General features: G+C 35.1%; 1 protein-coding gene and 1 pseudogene across 5 annotated transcripts; one reads left to right on the top strand and one right to left on the bottom strand.

Annotated features, from left to right (window-relative positions):
* The first annotated feature begins 7,336 nt into the window (after positions 1-7,336).
* On the top strand, positions 7,337-12,866 carry LOC110819947 ((-)-germacrene D synthase-like). Of its 5 annotated transcripts, XR_015818703.1 has the most exons (10): positions 7,337-7,540; positions 7,768-8,041; positions 8,252-8,621; positions 8,714-8,932; positions 9,030-9,168; positions 9,303-9,551; positions 9,994-10,699; positions 10,910-10,980; positions 11,225-11,321; positions 12,369-12,866. XR_015818703.1 is itself a non-coding variant. In XM_022049303.2 (7 exons), the coding sequence occupies exons 1-7, from the start codon at positions 7,403-7,405 to the stop codon at positions 10,285-10,287; spliced, it is 1,683 nt and encodes a 560-aa protein (XP_021904995.1). In that variant the 5' UTR covers positions 7,337-7,402; the 3' UTR covers positions 10,288-12,866. The 5 variants fall into 5 exon arrangements, 1 of the variants encoding a protein (XP_021904995.1); XR_015818702.1 differs by having other exon boundaries at positions 11,225-12,866; XR_015818701.1 differs by having other exon boundaries at positions 10,910-11,321.
* Positions 12,867-19,660: 6,794 nt separating this feature from the next.
* On the bottom strand, positions 19,661-22,179 carry LOC110823684 ((-)-germacrene D synthase-like; annotated as a pseudogene).
* Between the last annotated feature and the right edge of the window lie 962 nt (positions 22,180-23,141).

The raw sequence follows: 23,141 nt of genomic DNA, 5'->3' as shown, positions 1-23,141 counted from the left end.
TCCATCAAATTTCTTTAATTTTTACACTAAACTAAAATTAAAAAATTACATTAAAATTAATTTGGGTATTACAAACTAATTTTTGTTATTTTCAAAAGATATTCTCTCTTACAAGTCTCTTCAATTTTAAAACAAATTAAACAAATACAATTTATTTGTGTAACACCCGAGCCCAGAAATTAGGCTCGGGATAATCGAAATTATATTAGAAATGAATTTAGATATTTTTGTTAACAATTTTGAATAAATATACATTTTGAGCATAATTAAAAATAGTTTTCAAAGGTTAGAGCCAAAACTAATTTTTGTCATTTTCAAAAGAAATTCTCTCTTACAAGTCTTCAATTTTAAAACAAGTTAAAATATTCAATTTGTTTGTTTCTGTAACACCCCAAAAATTTATTATTATTTTTATGAATATTAATTTGTTTTGTTTTAATTTTTTTGTAAATTTATATGAATTAAATGATTATTTATTTAATAATATATAGTTTTAATTTAGTTTAATTTAATTAAATTTAAATAAAAATAATAAAAATGATAAAAAGGGGTAAAATTATTTTTGGGGTTTAATTGAAAATAATTTTTGGAAAGAGGGATGAAAATTCGGATTCTGTGGGTATTTTTGAAAAAAAAATCGAAAACTGGGGTTCAAAATATAATTTAAAAAAATTACACCATGTCAGCAGCCCCGTCAGCAGTCCGGTCAGCAGCCCTGGCCAACCAGGACACGCCGCATGGCAGAAACGCTAACGCGGGAGGCCACGCGGAACGGGGCCATGTGGGCGATCTGCGTGCGCGCGATCGGACGGCTGAGTTCCATTCCCGCGCACACGGACATCCCAGATCAAAAGTGCGTGCAGACGGCCCAGATTGCATGTGTACGGACGGCCCAAATTGAATCACACACGGACGGCCTATATCGCATCGCGATGGACAGTCCAGATTCATTTCTAATTTAATCGCGATCGGATGGTTCAGATTAAATCATGATGGATGGCTCAGATTAAAAGCGGAAGGTTATAAATAATCTCATCCACGCCCAAACCCAAACCCTAGCCACCGAGCCCTCGCCAGAGAAGACAGCCCAGCCATCAGAGGAACCGACCGCCGCCGCACCGGAGCACTTTCCGGCTGCCAAACGAGGTAAAAAAATTTCCTTTGGCTCGAATTTCGATTCTAAACCCACCTGTGGCCAAATCAAAGCCAAACCACCGGAAAACGCTGCCAAGGCCCAACAGTACCGCCGCAGATTTTCTCAATTTTTGCCTTCGATGAGGCCCTTCCTGATTCCTATTCGATGTAATTTTTCCACCACTGTGACCACCGTCCTTTCCTCTACAGGTTGACCAGAGCAAAACACCAAATCGCGACTCGAGCCGGAAGAGTTGTCGCACCCGAGAGCTCCACCGTCGGTAAATCTCGATTTTTTGTATTTTTTTTTGCCCACCGAGGGCCCTACGTGTGTTTCATCACAGGAACCAATGCAAGTTTGACTGAATTTGGCCGAAAATGGCCAACTCGAGGCCGATCGCCGCCGCAAACAGCGGCACCATTGCCAGAGCATGGCGAAGCCGCCATGCCAGAATTTCAAAATTGGCCAAATAGGCCCTGGGTCTTATTTTGAGTTATTTGGGGACACGTGTAGGTACTGAAAGTGTGTTTCAGTTTCCGAAAAAAAATTCAAGGAATCTAAGAACAACCTATAGGCGCAATGAAAAAAATCGGTCTTAGACTCCGAATCAAGTAAGAATCTCTCACCCTATTTCCTATTACGGCATTAAAGCTTAATAAATGATAAAACGGTATTTTATGAATTAATAGATATGTATAATTAATTAAGATTGCTAATAGAGCCCGAATCTGATATATTTTCAATCAGTTGCTGTTTTATTTATTTGACAGTTTTAAATGTATTATGGTATCTGATCTATTTATTTTATAGTTTTGAATGCATGAATCACTGTTTACTTCATTATGGCTTGATTTTGTGAATTCGATGATATATCTGCCTTGTTGGATACTCGTTACTGGTTTAAATATTCATGATTATGTGAGAAACAGAAAACTAAGGAAAAATAGAAAAGGCATGTGAGTTAATAAATGGATAAGTCAACAGCCTCACTAGATATCCTGGGTGTAACGGCCCCAGAAATATTAAAATGAAATGAGTATTTAAATATATCAAATGCGGAAGCGAGATCAAAATTTCAGTTAACATCCCTTACACGAAAAACCAAAAACGTACTTAAAATATAAAAGATTAAACTAAGAGAGAAACTCGAAAATAAAACTATGAGTATGACTACAGAGTCTCTAGGCATCCCCTTCGTCGTCCTCCTGCGGAACGGGCTCGGGAACCATGTCTTCCTGATCTGAAATGGTTAAATAAGGAGTGAGCTACACTAGCCCAGTAAGAACATCACGATATCTCACCGTCACGGAGGTAAAGGTGGGTAGAAAAACACAAAAGACCAATGGAGCATAATTTACAACAAATCCTTTTATTTATGATAAAACCTTTACCATCCACTTACCTCGGTGGAATTTATGAAAACAATATAAGAAAAACAATAACATTATCATAATCATTGAATAATATAAGCTGTAAAACATAACACTTATCACGCCTCTTGTAATTCAATCATTGTACAACATATCTTTTTCTCATTTACCAGCCTACTAGTATCCGTGGGGGTCCATAGGGGTTCCGCTACCCGTTAACCTTTAACATTCATAATCAGTTTCTAGGGCCGTCCCCATACCCCGTCCGGTATGGGCGCCAAAACCATGAACCTCAATACCCCGTCCGGTATGAGGGTGAAACGGGCCGTCCCCATACCCCGTCCGGTATGGGCGCCAAAACCATAAACCTCAATACCCCGTCCGGTATGAGGGTGAAACGGGCCGTCCCCATACCCCGTCCGGTATGGGCACCAAAACCATAAGATCTCCATACCCCGTCCGGCATGTGAGACCACAATCCCGGTAGGGTTCCCTACGGACCCGGTCCGTCCACCATCTCCCAGGATATCTAGTCAGGCTGACCCCCATAATACAATTATCAGTCTACACAATCTTTCATTTTCCTTTTCCTCAGTCAGCATCATCAATTCACATACAAACAAGCAAAACAGTAATTCATGCCAAACAGACAACATACAGTATCAGTTTTTTCAGTCATTCAACCCATGATTAATAAAAACGTAATATATGCACACAAATCTGTAAAATGAACACATCAAACCTCATTTTGCATTTAAAGCTGTAAACAGGCCAAATAACAGTAAATCACCAATCACACTAGACTCGGGCTCCATTAGCCACCTTAAGCAATTTCACACATTCGTTAATTCAAGAAATACTGTTTTATCATTTTGAACTTTAATACCGTGATAGGAAATAGGGTGAGGGGTCCTTACTTATTTTCGGGATCCGAATACGATTCACAGTGCGCCTGCAGGCCGTCCCTAATTTTCCCTGAATTTTTCCCGGGGAACTGAAACACACTAACAGTACCTGCACGTGTTCCAAAAAAAACCCAAATTAGGCCCAGGGCCTCTTTCGGCCCAAATCGCAACTCCGGCACGGCGACTCCGCCGTGCTCCGGCGATGGCGCCGCCGCTGGCGGCGGCGAGTCGCCTCAGGTTGGCTGTTTTCGGCCGTTTTCGGCCGAATTCGGCCACACTCGCATCGGTCCTTGTGAGAAGACAACCCTAGGGCCCTTGGGGGGCCAAAAAATCACGGAAAAACGGAGCTTACCGGCGGCGGCGCTCTCGGGTGCGGCGGCTCTCCGGCGAGGTTCGTGTTTTGGTGATTCGGCTCCGGTCAACCTGTAGAGAAAAGAATGGTGATAACGGTGATATAAAAATTGCATCGAACGGAGGCCGGGAAGGGCCTCGTCGGAGGCAAAAACCGAGAGGGGGCGTGGCGGCGCCGCTGGGCTTCGGCCGCGTATTCCGGCCGTTTGGCCGGAATTTCGGCCTCGATTTGGCCATAGGAGGAATCAGCGCGGAAAAATGAGTCGGGGGTATGAAATTTACCTCGATCGGCGGTCGGAAATTTCCCCGGTGCGGCGGCGGGTGGCGGCGGTCGGCCTCTGGTTCGTCTTCTCCGGCGAGCGGCGGGCGGCTAGGGTTTGTGGTCTGGTGTGGGGGTTCTATTTATAACCCCTTGCCTTTTGATCTCAGCCGTCCATTTCGTTTTAATCTGGACCGTTCGTTTTTGATTGAATCTGGGCCGTCCGTGCGATTGAATCTGGGCCGTCCGATTGCGCGATTGATCTGGGCCGTCGGATCGCACCCACGCGGATCGCCGACGTGGCTCCTTTCGGAGTGACGCGATCTTGCCACGTGGCAGGCCCCGGTTGGCCGGGACGCTGACCGGGCCTGCTGACGTGGCTGCTGACGTGGCCTTTTTTTTTTTCCTCCTTTCCGGGTGCTACACTGGGAGATTGTGAACAGACCGAATCCATAAGAAACCCTACCGGGAACGTTGTCTCTCATACCGGATGGAGTATGGAGACTTTAAATATTTTGGCGCTCATACCGGACGGGGTATTGAGATTTATGGTTTTGGTGCCTATACCGGACGGGGTATGGGGACGATCCTGGAATTAAGTTATTAAGGTGAATGGTTCACGTGTAGCGGGGATCCCTATGGATCCCATGGATACTGGTAGGCTGGTAAAAGAGGAAATTTGTTGTATGATGATTGAAATATTAAAAGTATGACATGTGTTATGTTACAGAGTGCATATGATTTCCTGATATTATAATGTTATTAATTTCATAAGTTGTTTTCATGAATCTCACCGAGGTAAATGGACAGTAAATGGTTTTATTATTGATAAATGAATTTGTTATAAATTATGCTCCATTGGTCGTTTTTGTTTTCTACTAACCTTTAATTCTATGACAGTGAGATAGTGTGACATCTTTACTGGGCTAGTGTAGCTCATTCCTTACTTAATCATTTTAGATCAGGATGACTTAATTCCCGAGCCCGTTCCGCAGGAAGACGACGAGTAGATGCCTAAAGATTTTATAGTATTTACTTTAGTTAGTTTATTCTTTCATACGTTTAATACGTTTTGGTTATTGTGTAAGGGATGTTAACCATAATCTATTTTATTTCGCTTCCGTATTTAGAAATTTTATATACATTTTCTTTAAATTTTCGGGGCCGTTACAGTTTCTAACCCACAAAGTTAAATACTAAAATATAATTTTTCATGTAATATATAAAGAAAGAACAAGGTATAATAAATCCTTGTCATATATATAATTTTGTGGGATATATATTTATATATGCGGTTTAACTATATTATTTAATATTGACTTTGTATGTTACAATTTTATTTAAGATACATCACGTAAAATTAAATTTTTATAAATTTTATTTAAAAATTTATTATGAAACTATGAAAATTCTTTTTGAAATACTAAAACTACCATTTTACTCAATTTCATTTGAAAATGTGTAGTAAACTAATTTTTGTCATTTTCAAAATATATTCTTTCTTACAAGTCTCTTCAATTTTAAAACAAATACAATTTATTTGTTTCTAACCCACAAAGGTAAATATTGAAATATAATTTTCATATAATGTACAGAGAAAGACCAAGGTACTTTAAATCCGACAATGACATCTCACCGAATCCTAAGAACCCATTAGAGAATCATTTACCAACAACAATAATTAGTTTGTTTTTAACCATGAATATACGAGGTGTGTATATAAATAATATTTTATTTTCTAAGAAAGTAAGTGTATAGAGAACATAAACAAGTGCATAAGTCAACAATGGTGGAGCCAAAACGAATCAAAAAGTTGATTCTCATAGGTCATATTAGTCTTAATCAATCCATTGAGTGTCGTTCGATCCCGGAACGCAAATCGCCCACGAGTCCTCCCGCGTGGCACCATATCAGCATCCGTTGCCACGTGGCTTGTTCTGATTTTTCGGAATTGCTGACCGAGCATTTTACGTTGTACAACTTTTATAAATTATATTTTGACCCTCAAGTTTCGATTTTTCTTTCAAAAATATTTCAATAACTCAAATATTCACTAATTTTTTCTAAAATTATTTTTAATTTCATCCTCCATCAAATTTCCTTCATTTTTACACTAAATTAAAATTAAAAAATTTAAAAATTACATTAAAATTAATTTGGGTATTACAAACTAATTTTTGTTATTTTCAAGATATATTCTCTCTTACAAGTCTCTTCAATTTTAAAACAAATTAAACAAATACAATTTATTTGTGTAACACCCGAACCCAAAAATTAGGCTCGGGATAATCAAAATTATATTAGAAATGAATTTAGATATTTTTATTAACAATTTTGAATAAATATACATTTTGAGCATAATTAAAAATAGTTTTCAAAGGTTAGAGCCAAAACTAATTTTTGTCATTTTAACAAAAGATGAATTCTCTCCTACAAGTCTCTTCAATTTTAAAACAAGTTAAAATATTCAATTTGTTTGTTTCCAACCCACAAAGTTAAATACTAAAATATAATTTTTCATGTAATATATAAAGAAAGAACAAGGTATAATAAATCTTTGTCATATATATAATTTTGTGGGATATATATTTATATATGCGGTTTAACTATATTATTTAATATTAACTTTATATGTTACAATTTTATTTAAGATACATCACGTAAAACTAAATTTTTATAAATTTTATTTAAAAATTTATTATGAAACTATGAAAATTCTTTTTGAAATATTAAAACTACCATTTTACTCAATTTCATTTGAAAATGTGTAGGAAACTAATTTTTGTCATTTTCAAAATATATTATTTCTAACAAGTCTCTTCAATTTTAAAACAAATATAATTTATTTGTTTCTAACCCACAAAGATAAATATTGAAATATAATTTTCATGTAATGTATAAAGAAAGACCAAGGTACTATAAATCCGACAATGACTTCTCACCGAATCCTAGAAACCCATTAGAGAATCATTTACCAACAACAATAATTAGTTTGTCTTTAACCATGAATGTATATATATAATATTTTATTTCATAAGAAAGTAAGTGTATAGAGAACATAAACACGTGCATAATACAACAATGGTGGGGTCAAAACGAATCAGAAAGTTGATTCTCCTAGGTCATATTAATCTTAATCAATACATTGAGTCTGTCCATTTCATTTTATTAAATATTATTACACCAACCTAAAGTCTTCACCTTAAACACACATGTTAACTTACATGCTTGAACAATTAACTTAAAAAATTGCACAATTTTATATAGTTAATTTTTTTAATCACAAAGAATGATTAAACTCTCTATAAGTACCCATCCATTACAATTTAGAAATCAACAAGCTCTCTTGCTTTATTGGAAAAAAGAAAATCAACTCAATAAAATGTCTTCCATTAAAGTTTCAGAAGCAGATTTAGCCCCAACCCAAACCACCAAACACGACATAGATCGCCACTTGGGAAATTTCAAACCCAGTGTTTGGGGAGATAGGTTTCTCTCATGTGATTCCATCTTACTTCTGGTAATCAGTAAAGTATCATCTTTTCTCACATGAAAGATCTCTACAGTATATATTTATATATATGATAGTTAATACACTTATTATACATGCACGCATAGCGTGTAATAGATAGTTTTTGATTTAATAATTATGTATTTACTATTTTGTGTATCTAATTTTTCATATCCTATCATATAAATCATGCATGCTTAACTGTTTATCATACATCTTGTTTTCGCTATAATAAGGATGATGATAGAAGAAGATATGACAACCTGAAGGAAGAAGTAAAGCAAATGCTAATTCTTGTGGTTGACAAGCCTGTGCGAGAGAAACTCGTTTTGATTGATACCATTCAACAGTTGGGCGTGGCTTGCCATTTTGAAAGCGAGATTAATGAAATCTTGAAAGAGATCTATGAGACTCACCTTGATCTTGATGCCATTAACGATAGTGATGACCTTTATATTGTTTCTCTCCGATTTCGATTACTCAGGCAACAAGGTTACAAAGTTTCTTCAGGTATGTTCTCGTGATTTTATTTAATTTAATCATATAATATCTAGATCATAATTCTCTTTTTGCATATATAGTTTATATTCATCTAATTTAATATAAGTTTATTTTGTAAATAAAGAGTATGAATACAATACATAATTATTAGATTATAAATACTAAATTAGATAATTTTTTATTTGATTAAGTTTTTAAATAATTGATCATAATGAACAGGAATATTCAATAAGTTTAAGAATAGCAACGGAAACTTCAAAGAATCTTTAAGTAACAACGTTAAAGATATATTAGAGCTTTATGAAGCTTCGTATTTGCGAGTACATGGAGAAGATGTACTAGAGGAAGCGTGCACCTTTGCAACCACGTATCTTAAGTCCTTTACAACTTCAGACAGTCTTCTTGCAACACAAGTAGCCAAGGCCTTAGACCGACCGATTCGCAGGGCCTTACCAAGGCTAGAAGCTAAAAGATACATTTTTATTTACCAAAAAGATACTTCACATAACAAAACGCTCCTAGAGTTTGCTAAATTGGATTTCAACTACTTGCAATCTCTCTACAAGAAAGAGCTCAGTGAGATCTCCAAGTAAGCTAATTATACCTCATGAATTTCTCATCCAAATTCTTAGGAATGAATACCATTTTTTAAATGTTCTTTCTTTCTATATCTATATACAGGTATTGGAAGAACATGGATATTACAAGTAAACTACCATTTGTGCGAGATCGAGTGGTGGAAAGTTACCTTTGGGTATTAGGAGGATTTTCGGAACCTCGATTATCTTCTCTAAGAATAATAATAACTAAATTACTTTTTATCACAGTAATAATTGATGATATGTACGATGCATATGGCACATTTGAAGAGCTTCAACTTTTTACGGATGCAATTGAAAGGTTTGTAAAAGCACTTATTATATTATCTAAAAGTAGATTTTACAATGATCATTGGCAATGTCAGATTACTTACAATTGTATATTATTTATCTACTAGGTGGGACATGAAAACCATAAATAATCTCCCAGACTATATGAAACTATGCTATACAATAATTTTTGAATTTTATGAGGAAATTAAAAAAGAGATGATCGAAAGAGGAACCATTTATCGAATTCAATATGTAAAAGAAAAGGTATGTGACACCACTTTTTATAGTATATATATAATTGGATGTTTTTAGCTTATTTACATAGACATATATAAAGGTTGATATATGTGTGTGTGTGTGTGTGTGTGTGTGTGTGTGTTTTTGGTGGTTAAATATAGATTCAGAAACAAATTGAAGCCTACTTTGCTGAAGTCAAATGGTTCAACGACAATTACATACCACCAATTGAAGAGTACATGTCAGTTACAATCGATTCAACTGCCTATCACATGTTTTTGACAATTGGTTTTGTGGTTATGGAAGACACTGTAACAAAAAACATGCTTGACTGGGTGGCAAGCAAACCGAAAATTGTGATAGCATCAACACTTATTTGCCGATTCATGGGAGATATTGTTTCTCATAAGGTGACTCTCAATCTTTAATTGACTACCTATTACATTAATTAAGGATGCTTGTCAATATTAATTACTATATATATGAAAATGATAGATGAATTATTTGGCCTATGGTGTTAAGCTTTTGTGAAAATTGGTTTAGTCAATTTTTTAACATTATATTCAAGTTAGAGATCATGTATTTAAGTCTTGGAAATCTCATCTTCTCTTCTATTACTTGCTTAAAAATTTTTAAATCTATTATTAGGTTTTAATTCGTACAACACCCATCAACATCTATTTAGTCCATGTTACTTTTGTGCCTTCTTATTTGCTCAACTTTTAAAAATATTTGTTATATGTGATGGAGATGTTCGTATATAAACAACAAATTAACTCGATCATTTTCTATTAACTCAAGAAAAAAAATAATTCACCTTCATTATCTTACATTTGTGTTTTTATTATATAGGCTGAACAAGAGAGGGGACATGTTGCTTCAAATGTTGAGTGCTACATGAACCAATATGGTGTGACTGTCGAAGAGGCTTACGTTGCATTAAAGAAGCAAATTGAGGACAAATGGAAAGATATGAATGAAGAGCTCCTCATGCCAACAGCCGTACCAATGTCTCTCCTCACATTTGTACTTGATTGTGCGAGAGTGGTGGATGAGCTTTACAAAGTAGAAGATGCATTTACAATAAATGGAAAAGCTACAGAAAATGCTATCACTGAATTGTTTATCAATCCATTGGCCATATAAAGTTTGGATATATTGTAGCGCCCGGAAAGGAGGAGGAAAAAAAAAAAAAAAAAAAAAAAAAGAAAAAAAAGAGGGGGGGGCCACGTCAGCAGCCACGTCAGCAGGCCCGGTCAGCAGTTCCGGCCAACCGGGGCCTGCCACGTGGCAAGATCGCGTCACTCCAAAAGGAGCCACGTTGGCGATCCGCGTGGGTGCGATCCAACGGCCCAGATCAATCGCGCGATCGGACGGCCCAGATTCAAACGAAATGAACGGCTGTGATCAAAAGGCAAGGGGTTATAAATAGAACCCCCACACCAGACCACAAACCCTAGCCGCCAGCCGCTCGCCGGAGAAGACGAACCAGAGGCCGACCGCCGCCACCCGCCGCCACTCGCCGCCGCACCGGGGAAATTTCCGACCGCCGATCGAGGTAAATTTCATACCCCCGACTCGTTTTTCCCCACTGATTCCTCCTATGGCCAAATCGAAGCTGAAATCCCGGCCAAACGGCCGGAATACGCGGCCGAAGCCCAGCGGTGCCGCCGCGCCCCCTCTCGGTTTTTGCCTCCGACGAGGCCCTTCCCGGCCTCTGTTCGATGCAATTTTTATATCACCGTGATCACCATTCTTTTCTCTACAGGTTGACCGAAGCCAAATCACCAAAACACGAACCTCGCCGGAGAGTCGCCGTACCCGAGAGCGCCGCCGCCGGTAAGCTCCGCTTTTCTGTGATTTTTTGGCCCCCCGAGGGCCCTAGGGTTGTTTTCTGACAAGGACCAATGCGAGTGTGGCCGAATTCGGCCAAAAACGGCCGAAAACAGTCAACCCGAGGCGACTCGCCGCCGCCAGCGGCGGCGCCGTCGCCGGAGCACGGCGGAGCCGCCGTGCCGGAGTTGCGATTTGGGCCGAAAGAGGCCCTGAGCCTAATTTGGATTTTTTTTTGGAACACGTGCAGGTACTGTTAGTGTGTTTCAGTTCCCCGGGAAAAATTCAGGGAAAATTAGGGACAGCCTGCAGGCGCACTGTGAATCGTATTCGGATCCCGAAAACAAGTAAGGACCCCTCACCTTATTTCCTATCACGGTATTAAAGTTCAAAATGATAAAACGGTATTTCTTGAATTAACGCATGTGTGAAATTGCTTAAGGTTGCTAATGGAGCCCAAGTCTAGTGTGATTTATGATTTACTGTTATTTGGCTTGTTTTACAGCTTTAAATGCATTATGAGGTTTGATGTGTTCATTTTATAGTTTCGAGTGCATATATTACTGTTTTATTAATCAGGGGTTGAATGACTGAAAAACCAATACTGTATGTTGTCTGTTTGGCATGAACTACTGTTTGCTTGTTTGTATGTGAATTGATGATGCTTATTGAGGAAAAAGGGAAATGAAACATTGTATAGACTGATAATTGTATGACGGGGTCAGCCTGACTAGATATCCTGGGAGATGGTGGACGGACCGGGTCCGTAGGGAACCCTACCGGGATTGTGGTCTCACATGCCGGACGGGGCATGGAGATCTTATGGTTTTGGCGCCCATACCGGACGGGGTATGGGGACGGCCCGTTTCACCCTCATACCGGACGGGGTATTGAGGTTTATGGTTTTGGCGCCCATACCGGACGGGGTATGGGGACGGCCCGTTTCACCCTCATACCGGACGGGGTATTGAGGTTTATGGTTTTGGCGCCCATACCGGACGGGGTATGGGGACGGCCCTGGAAACTGATTATGAATGTTAAAGGTTAACGGGTAGCGGGACCCCTAGGGACCCCCATGGATACTAGTAGGCTGGTAAATGAGAAAAGGATATGTTGTATAATGATTGAATTACAAAAGGCGTGATAAGTGCTATGTTTTACAGCTTATATTATTCCATGATTGTGATAATGTTATTATTTTTCTTATATTGTTTTCATAAATTCCACCGAGGTAAGTGGATGGTAAAGGTTTTCATGTTAATAAACGAGTTTATTGTAAATTATGCTCCATTGGTCTTTTTGTGGTTTTCTACCCACCTTTATCTCCGTGACGGTGAGATATCGTGATGTTCTTACTGGGCTAGTGTAGCTCACTCCTTAATTAACCATTTCAGATCAGGAAGACATGGTTCCCGAGCCCGTTCCACAGGAGGACGACGAAGGGGATGCCTAGAGACTCTGTAGTCATACGCATAGTTTATTTTCGAGTTTTCTTTCTTAGTTAGTTTAACCTTTTATATTTTAAGTACGTTTTTTTGGTTTTTCGTGTAAGAGATGTTAACTGAAATTTTGATCTCGCTTCCGCATTCGATATAGAAGATGCATTTACAATAAATGGAAAAGCTACAGAAAATGCTATCACTGAATTGTTTATCAATCCATTGGCCATATGAAGTTTGGATATATAGTCGTGACATTTACTTCTGCTAGCTGAACTTTTCTATGTTATTATGCTCCTCTCTATGTTAACATAATCTGTAATAAATTCTCATATAGAGGGCTATTGAAAATAGTAGTGTGAAACTTAGAGTTGATTTGAATAAGTTTGTTAATTTGGAACGTCTTTATATCAGTTTAATGTAATAAAGAATGCTAGCATATGTTTTCTTTTTTCTAAGAAATAGAAAATTTCTTATTAAGAAAAAATAGATATAATTCATTAAGAAGAATTAGTGACCTTTCTGTTGAATCTGTACTGGGTTGTGATGAGAATTTGGATTATGTTATTGCATATGTTGATAAGGTGTCAGCCCACGTTGAGAGGATCTGCCAATGAAAAGTTGGGTAGTGTAGATTAGATTAGAATATCTTTTTCTCTGTTGTTGAAACTACAAGTACTCCACCTACTATTTTTCTAAATACCAGAGGAGCTGGAGGAATTCTCAGGCAATATTTAATGCACCAGCTTCATCAACTCTTTACTATCATAAACAGTTTAAAGTTAAGGCCGGAAAATTTTAATTTTAATCAGGTCCAAACTATTGGAATTTTTTCTAGGATGAAAGAAAGCTAAATTTTTATTGACTTTACTTTTTTCTCCGAAAATTAATAACTTAAAGTGCTTTTAAAAAGGTTTGCATCAAATTCAAATTTTTTTAAAAAATAATCTACCATTACTTAAAAGATAAATATAAATCAAATCTCAAAAAGTAAACTTATACTAATAACGTAATTTTTTAAAAATACATGTTTTAAATCTAATTAAAGATAAATACTATTTGAATTCAAACCAATAAATAAAATATATTATAATTTTTACATTTATATTCAATACTCTCCTTTAAATAGAAATTATAATCACCAAATTTATTTTGTTGGAGCACTTCTCTCCAATATTTCTTATTTGATTATAATATTTTGAAACACTTCTTTTCAATTGTTAATGCACTTCTTAACAACCTCCGGTTATTGATGTACTTTTTATCAATTTTTAATTATTTGATGCACTTATCATCAAAATCTCTTGAAGTACTTCTCTCCAATTTTTTTTAAAAAAGATTCTTCTTATTGAGCAAAATTTGCTTGCTTATTCTTCAAACTGTAATTTTTTTTCTTTATATATATACACCTAAATTTTTTACAATAAAAACATTGTAATTTATCTTTGTGCTAACAATCTTTTTCATCATGATTGTTTTTTCTGCATACTCCGCATGGTGAAAATGTTTTCTTTTTGATGTTGATGAATACTTGTTTGACATCTTGACATTGAAGACTCTCTCAATGATTTTTTTTTTCTTCTTTTCCTCATTAGTCTTATCTCTATATTATTTTTTTACATACTCATAACCAATTAAGGCTCTGATACCACTTGTTGGGATTTTTTGTAGAATGAAAAAAAGTTAATTTTCATTGATCTTACTTTTTTCTCTAAAATTAACAACTTAAAGTGTCTTTAAATAGGTTTACATCAATACAAATTTTCTAAAAATAATCTACCACTATTTAAGAGATAAATATAAATTAAATCTCCTAAAAGATAAACTTCTACTAATATCATAATTTTTTAAAAATAAACATGTTCTAAATCTAATTAAAGATAAATCTTATTTGAATTCAAACCAATAAATAAAATATATTATACTTTCTACATTTATCTTCAATAGAAACACAGTTCTTTTTCTATATAGACACAAGACCAGGCCTAACATAAACCCTGCTTGGTATATACAAGACAATGTTAGCATCCTTGTAGAGTTAAAGGCAAGCGAGAAAAGAAGAGCTCGAGAGAGGAACCGAAAAACTCATAGAGTTAGAAGCTTCATTGGTTGCGTAGTTAGCAAAAAAAAAGAAGCAAACATTTGGAAATGTTGTAATTTCTAATATGAGTTCTAACTAATTATTTCGCTTCCGCACTTTATTTATGATTTATTTTCTTTGAAATTCCTGGGTCGTTACATAGTTTCCTACACAGTTTCAAGTGAAATTGAGTAAAATGGTAATTTACTGTATAAAGAATGAAAACTCTAATATTATTATTCGCTTCCGCATCTAATTTATAAATTTACTTCATTTAAGTTCCGGGCCTCTATATAAAAAATATATCTTAAGATATTTAAACATTTAATTCTTAAATATATATAAAGGAAAAAATACATATGAAGGGAAAAAGACAAGAGACATTTTGTGGTGATGGCAATTTTTAAAATAAAAATGATTTAATTATTATTTATTAATTATGATAAGAAGATTTAAAAAGTAATTAATCTAATATTATTAATTATTATTTATTATATTTTATTATTAAATTATTAATAAGATATTTTATTTTTGGATCTATAAAATATTTAATTTTTTTTTTAACATTTAAGTAATTCAAAATAGATATAAAAGACTTCATAATATTCAACAATGAATTGATGCAGAATGGACTTTGGAAATTTGTTGAAGAAAAAATAAAATAAAAATATTTTGGTTGAGCTTAAAGGGTGCCTGGTTATTCTAATTTATTTAAAAAAGAGAAAAAAATAAATAATAATTATAATAAAAATAAATTATTAAATTAATTTCTAAAATTTAATATTTATTATAACTTAATCTTTATTTTTTTTTATAATTTAGTTAATAATTTGTGTATTTATTTTAAACATTTAATTTTTTTATTTTTTAAATAAAGAAAAATAAAAATCATTAAGTCATTGTTGAAATATTCCAAAAATTAACTTAAAAAAAATATTTTTGAAGTATTAATTAAATTAACAAATTAATGATAATATTAGATATCTTATTATTATTATTATTAATTTATTAATTTAATTAATTATTTAGTCATTTTTTGAAATATTTTTTAATGTAGTCAAATTATTTAAATTTTTTTCATTATTAAATAAATGAGAACTTAACATTTAAAATAAATAAAAATATCATAAATTAAATTATAATAAAAAATATTACGAATCAAATTGTAACATATATCAAATTTTAAAAATTAATTAAATAATTTAATTTTTATAATAATAACATACAAAATATTACCCGTTAGTTAAAAAAAATATTTTTATTTATAAGAAGAGTTAATATTAACTTTAAAATTAATTGTCTTTATTAAAATAAAATATCATAGTAGAATGACTCAATTTAATAACATCTTCCATATCATTTATGAAAAAGATATTCAATTTTTTTCACATCATAATAGTAATCAGCTTCTTCATTTCGCATAATTATCACAATCAATTTGAATGGAAAATCCTTCCAAGTTTCAGTATTACCTTCCAATTTCCTCAAGTCTCTCCGATCTTACACTATTAAGTTTGGGATTAAGTGGATTCTAGGATAACCTTTTATTTTTTGTTTATGTAGCACCCGGAAAGGAGGAGGAAAAAAAAAAAAAAAAAAAAAAAAAAAAAAAAAAAAAAAAAGAGGGGGCCACGTCAGCAGCCACGTCAGCAGGCCCGGTCAGCAGTCCCGGCCAACCGGGGCCTGCCACGTGGCAAGATCGCGTCACTCCGAAAGGAGCCACGTTGGCGATCCGCGTGGGTGCGATCCGACGGCCCAGATCAATCACGCGATCGGACGGCCCAGATTCAAACGCACGGACGGCCCAGATTCAATCAAAAACGAACGGCCCAGATTAAAACGAAACGAACGGCTGTGATCAAAAGGCAAGGGGTTATAAATAGAACCCCCACACCAGACCAAAAACCCTAGCCGCCAGCCGCTCGCCGGAGAAGACGAACCAGAGGCCGACCGCCGCCACCCGCCGCCACTCGCCGCCGCACCGGGGAAATTTCCGACCGCCGATCGAGGTAAATTTCATACCCCCGACTCGTTTTTCCCCACTGATTCCTCCTATGGCCAAATCGAAGCCGAAATCCCGGCCAAACGGCCGGAATACGCGGCCGAAGCCCAGCGGCGCCGCCGCGCCCCCTCTCGGTTTTTGCCTCCGACGAGGCCCTTCCCGGCCTCCGTTCGATGCAATTTTTATATCACCGTGATCACCATTCTTTTCTCTACAGGTTGACCGAAGCCAAATCACCAAAACACGAACTTCGCCGGAGAGTCGCCGTACCCGAGAGCGCCGCCGCCGGTAAGCTCTGTTTTTCCGTGATTTTTTGGCCCCCCGAGGGCCCTAGGGTTGTTTTCTGACAAGGACCAATGCGAGTGTGGCCGAATTCGGCCAAAAACGGCCGAAAACAGTCAACCCGAGGCGACTCGCCGCTGCCAGCGGCGGCGCCGTCGCCGGAGCACGGCGGCTCGAGTTGCGATTTGGGCCGAAAGAGGCCCTGGGCCTAATTTGGATTTTTTTTGGAACCCGTGCAGGTACTGTTAGCGTGTTTCAGTTCCCCGGGAAAAATTCAGGGGAAAATTAGAGACAGCCTGCAGGCGCACTGTGAATCGTATTCGGATCCCGAAAACAAGTAAGGACCCCTCACCCTATTTCCTATCACGGTATTAAAGTTCAAAATGATAAAACAGTATTTCTTGAATTAACGCATGTGTGAAATTGCTTAAGGTTGCTAATGGAGCCCGAGTCTAGTGTGATTGATGATTTACTGTTATTTGGCCTGTTTACAGCTTTAAATGCAGTATGAGGTTTGATGTGTTCATTTTACAGATTTGTGTGCATGTACTACGTTTTTATTAATTATGGGTTGAATGATTGAAAAACTGATACTGTATGTTGTCTGTTTGGTATGAATTACGATTTGCTTGTTTAAATGTGAATTGATGATGCTGATTGAGGAAAAGGAAAAATGAAAGATTGTGTAGACTGATAATTGTATTATGGGGGTCAGCCTGACTAGATATCCTGGGAGATGGTGGACGGACCGGGTCCGTAGGGAACCCTACCGGGATTGTGGTCTCACATGCCGGACGGGGTATGGAGATCTTATGGTTTTGGCGCCCATACCGGACGGGGTATGGGGACGGCCCGTTTCACCCTCATACCGGACGGGGTATTGAGGTTCATGGTTTTGGCGCCCATACCGGACGGGGTATGGGGACGGCCCTGGAAACTGATTATGAATGTTAAAGGTTAACGGGTAGCGGAACCCCTATGGACCCCCACGGATACTAGTAGGCTGGTAAATGAGAAAAAAAGATATGTTGTACAATGATTGAATTACAAGAGGCGTGATAAGTGTTATGTTTTACAGCTTAGATTATTCAATGATTATGATAATGTTATTGTTTTTCTCATATTGTTTTCATAAATTCCACCAAGGTAAGGGGATGGTAAAAGTTTTATTATTGATAAAAGGTTTTGTTGTTAATAAACGAGTTTATTGTAAAATTATGCTCAATTGGTCTTTTTGTGGTTTTCTACCCGCCTTTATCTCCGTGACGGTGAGATATCGTGATGTTCTTACTGGGCTAGTGTAGCTCACTCCTTAATTAACCATTTCAGATCAGGAAGACATGGTTCCCGAGCCCGTTCCGCAGGAGGACGACGAAGGGGATGCCTAGAGACTCTGTAGTCATACGCATAGTTTATTTTCGAGTTTTCTTTCTTAGTTAGTTTAACCTTTTATATTTTAAGTACGTTTGTTTGGTTTTTCGTGTAAGGGATGTTAACTGAAATTTTGATCTCGCTTCCGCATTTGATATATTTAAACACTCGTTTCATTTTAATATTTTCCGGGGTCGTTACAGTTTATGGTAGTCAAGAGTTGACGAAGCTCGCGCATGGTTTACTGCCTGAGAATTCCTCCACCTCCCTTGGTATTTACAAAATAGTAGGCGAAGTGGTTGAAGTTTGAACAGCAGAAAAGAAGATGTTCTAATGTAATCTAGAGTATCAGACTTTCCAATTTAGTTAAAAACATTAGTCATTGGCACATTCTCTAAATATGGGTCGACACATTATCAACATATATAACAACATAATCCAAACTCTCATCAGAACCCCGTACAGATTCAACAGAGAGCTTAGCGATTCTTTTGCAATGGCACCGACCATCGCGCTTTCTCCTATCGTTCCTCTCCTCCCATGTTCGTCTGGTTCGTCTTCTTCTTCCACGAAGATCCACTTGCGTTTTTCATCATATAGAATAATCAGTCTCGTTAAAGTCAAAAATTTCAAAAATTACAATTTCAAGCTTCTGATTCAGTCGGCGGTTTCAATAGAAATAAAAATCCCTCAGATCAAGTGCCTGAATACATTTCTTAGAGAATCTGATGGAGACACGACAGTCTTGTCTTCCTCTGTTTATCATTCTTCAATGAGCTCCCGCTTCAAGAAGATGATAAGAGACGCCTTGATAACTTTAGTTTAATTAGATGGGAGAGGACTTTCATGTCTGTTTCTATGAAGAGTTTAAAGTTTCCATGGGAAGAATTTTGGTGCATATAGAAACTTGGTAGGCTACTTGCTCCATTTAACAACCACCAAATCTGATGTTATGTTTGCAGCAAAATTACTCTCAAGATTCATGAAATCTCTAAGTGAACTATACTAAGAAACTAGAAAAAGAGTGTTGAGGTATATTTCAAAAAAATAAAGAAATATTATATGATAATTTCCTTGTTACATGTTACACCATTTTAATTTTAATAAGAGGTTTTTTTTTTTATAATTCTAATACATAATTAATACAAGGGTATTTACAGAATATTATAAAAGTTTGTGATGACGTGGCAGAAGAGAAATGGATGACGATGTACTATATCTATTTTTTTAAAATAATAAATTATCTATTTTTTAAAAAAGAACATATATGGTAGCATTCTTTATTACATCAAATAATACAAACATTTTCTCGAATTAATAAACTCATTTGAATTAATTTTGAGTTTCACACTACCAATTTAATTAGCCCTCTAGATGGGAATTTGTTACATATTATGTTAACATAGAGAAGAGCATAACAACATGAAGGAAAAAAATTAGCTAGCAAAAGTAAATGTCATGACTCTATACATCACGATTAATTATTATTACATACATAATCATATCCAAACTTTATATGGCCAATGGATTGACAAATAATTCAATGACAACATCTTCTGTAGCCTTTCCATTTATTGTAAATGCATCTTCTTCTTTATAAAGCTCATCCATCACTCTCGCAAGATCAAGTGCAAATGTGAGGAGAGACATTGGTACGATCGTTGGCATGAGGAGCTCTTCATTTCTATCTTTTCATTTGTCCTCAATTTGCTTCTTTAGTGCAATGTAAACCTCTTCAACGGTCATACCATATTGGTTCATGTAGCACTCGACGTTTGAGGCAACATGTCCTCTCTCTTATTCAACCTATATAATAAATACACAAATATTAAATAATCAAGGTGAAATAATTTTTTTTCTTGAGCTAATCGAAAATGATCAAGTTAATTTGTTGTTTATATACGAATATGTCCATCACATGTAACAAATATTTTTAAAAGTTGAGCGAATAAGAAGGCACAAAAGTAATGCAGATTAAATAAAGATTTATGGACGTTGTACCAATTAAAACTTAATAACGGATTTTAAAATAGAAGAGAAGATGAGATTTTCAAGACTTAAGTACATGACTCTACTTCCAATATAATGTTAAAAAATTGACTAAACAAAATTTCCCAAAAGCTTAACTCCATAGGCCAAATAATTAATCTATCATTTTCATATATATGGTAATTAGTATTGACAAACATAATTAATGTAATAGATAGTTAGTTAAAGTTTGAGAGGCACATTGTGAGAAACAATATTGCCCATGAATATGCAAATAAGTGATGATGCTCTCACAATTTTTGAATTGTTTGCCACCCAGTCAAGCATGTTTTTTGTTACATTATCTTCCATAACCACAAAAGCAATGGTCAAAAGCATGTGATAGGTAGTTGAATCAATTGTAACCGGAATACACTCTTCGATTGTTGATATGTAATTCTCGTTGAACCACTTGGCTTCAGCAAAGTAGGCTTCAATTTGTTTTTGAATCTATATTTAACCACCAAGCACATATATATGATAATTTTCACTTACGTATTTTTATGTACATAAGCTATAAACATCCAAGTATATGTACATATATACACTATAAAAAGTGGTATCACGTACCTTTTGCTTTACATATTGAATTCGATATGTGGTTCCTCCTTTGATCATTTCTTTTCAATTTCCTCATAGAATTCGAAAACTACTGTATAGCATAATTTTATATAGTCTGGGAGATTGTCTATGGCTTTCACATCTCACCTAATAGATAAATAATATACAATTATAAGTAATATGACATGCCACTTTGCCTCATAATCATTGTAAAATCTACTTTTAGATCATATAGTAAGTATTGTCACAAACCTTTTAATTGTATCTATAAAAAGTTGAAGCTCTTTAAATGTGTCATATACATCGTACATGTCATCAATTATTATTGTTGTATAAATTAATTTAGTTATTATGATTCTTAGAGAAGATAATCAAAGTTCTGAAAATCCTCCTAATGCCCAAAAATAACTTTTCACCAATCAGTCTCGCACAAATGGTAGTCTATTTGTAATATCCATATTCTTCCAAAACTTGCATATCGATGTAAAAAGAAAAAATATCTGAAAAATAGAATTCATTCCAAAGAATGTGAATGAAAAATTCATGAGTTATATAATTAACTTACTTGGAGATCTCATTGAGCTCTTTCTTGTATAGAGATTGCAAGTAGTTGAAATCCGATTTAGCAAAGTTTAGGAGTGTTTTATTATGTGAAGTATCTTTTTAGTATATGGAAATATATCTTTTAGCTTCTAGCCTTGGTAAAGCCCTACGAATCGGTCAGTTTAATGCCTTGGCTACTTGTGTTGCAAGAAGATTGTCTGAAGTTGTGAAGGACTTAAGGTGAGTGGTTGTAAAGGTGCACGCTTCCTCTAGTATAGCTTCTCCATGTACTTGCAAATATGAAGCTTCATAAAGTTCTAATATATCTATGACATTGCTACATAAAGATTCTTTGAAGTTTCCATCTTTATTCTTGAACTTATTGAATATTCTTGTCCATTGTGATCAATTATTTAAAAACTTAATCAAATATGAAATTACCTAATTTAGCATTTATATTCCAATAAATACATATTGTATTTGTACTCTTTACTTACAAAATAATTTATATTAAATTAGATGAATATAAACTATATACGTAGTTGGAGGACTATAATCTATATATTATACCACTAAATTAAATAAAATCACGAGAACATACCTGATAAAACTTTGTAACCTTGTTGTTTGAGCAATTGAAATAGGAGAGAAATGTTATAAAGGTCATCGCTATCGTTAATAATATCAAGATCAAGTTGAGTCTCATAGATCTGTTTCAAGATTTCATTGATCTCCCTCTCAAAATGGTAAGCTACACCCAATTGTTGAATGGTATCAATCAAAACAAGTTTCTCTCGCAAAGGCTTGTCAACCACGAGAATTAGTATTTGCTTTACTTCTTCCTTCAGATTGTCATACTTTCTTCTATCATCATCCTTATTATAGTGAAAACAAGACATTAATTATAACTAGGAATAATTAGTTAGCACATTAGAATAAAAATGTCCTTATATATATATTGTAGTATATTTTGTAAACCTTTTAGTATAAATTGAATACTAATATACATATTTAATTTTTTACACACTTTCTCTGCCCCTTATATATGATAAACAACTAAGCATGCATAATGTATATGGTAGAATATGGAAAACTAGATACATAAAAGAGTAAATATGTAACTATTAATTAAAAATTATGTATTACATGCTATGTGGGTGCATATATATTAGTGTAGTAGTAAGTATTACATCTATACAAGTATATACTATAGAGATCTTTCATATGAGAGGAAATAATAGTTTAGAGATTAACAGAAGTAAGGTGGAATCATATGAGAGAAAATGGTCTCTCCAAATGCTGGGTTGGAAATTTCCCAAGGGACGCTTTATGTCTTGTTTGGTGGTTTGGGTTGGAGCTAAAGCTGCTTCTGAGACTTTAATGGAAGACATGTTCTTGAGTTGATTTTCTCCTTTCCAACCAAGAGGCAAGAAAGCTGTTTGGTTTCTGATTTGTAATGGGTGGGTAATTATGTCTTATTATTCATTAGACACTATGAATTTTTTTTAAAAAAAAAAAAAAACAAATACTAAATTAATTAATTGAATAATAAGGTGAAAAATACAATTAGTGCTGTGATAATATTTAATGAAATGTACAAATTTAATCAATTGATTAAGATGCATATAGCCTGTGAGAACCAACTTTCTGATTTCTTACATGTTTTCACGTGCTCTCTGCACTTAACTCTCTAAAAAATGAGTTTATATATATATATATATATATATACATACACTTCACACATTCATGGTTAAAGACAAACTACTTGAGATAGCTGGTCTTTGATTCTCTAATGGTTTCCTTGGATTCAGTGAGATATCATTGCTGGATCTACATGTAACTTGTTCTTTCTTTTATATAT

This window comes from Carica papaya, chromosome 4 (genome assembly GCF_054855325.1).
Source record: "Carica papaya isolate Zhongbai chromosome 4, ASM5485532v1, whole genome shotgun sequence".
In the NCBI taxonomy this organism is placed as follows: Eukaryota; Viridiplantae; Streptophyta; class Magnoliopsida; order Brassicales; family Caricaceae; genus Carica; species Carica papaya.
Note: the sequence above shows the minus strand (reverse complement) of the source record. Positions and strands in the feature narration are given on the sequence as shown.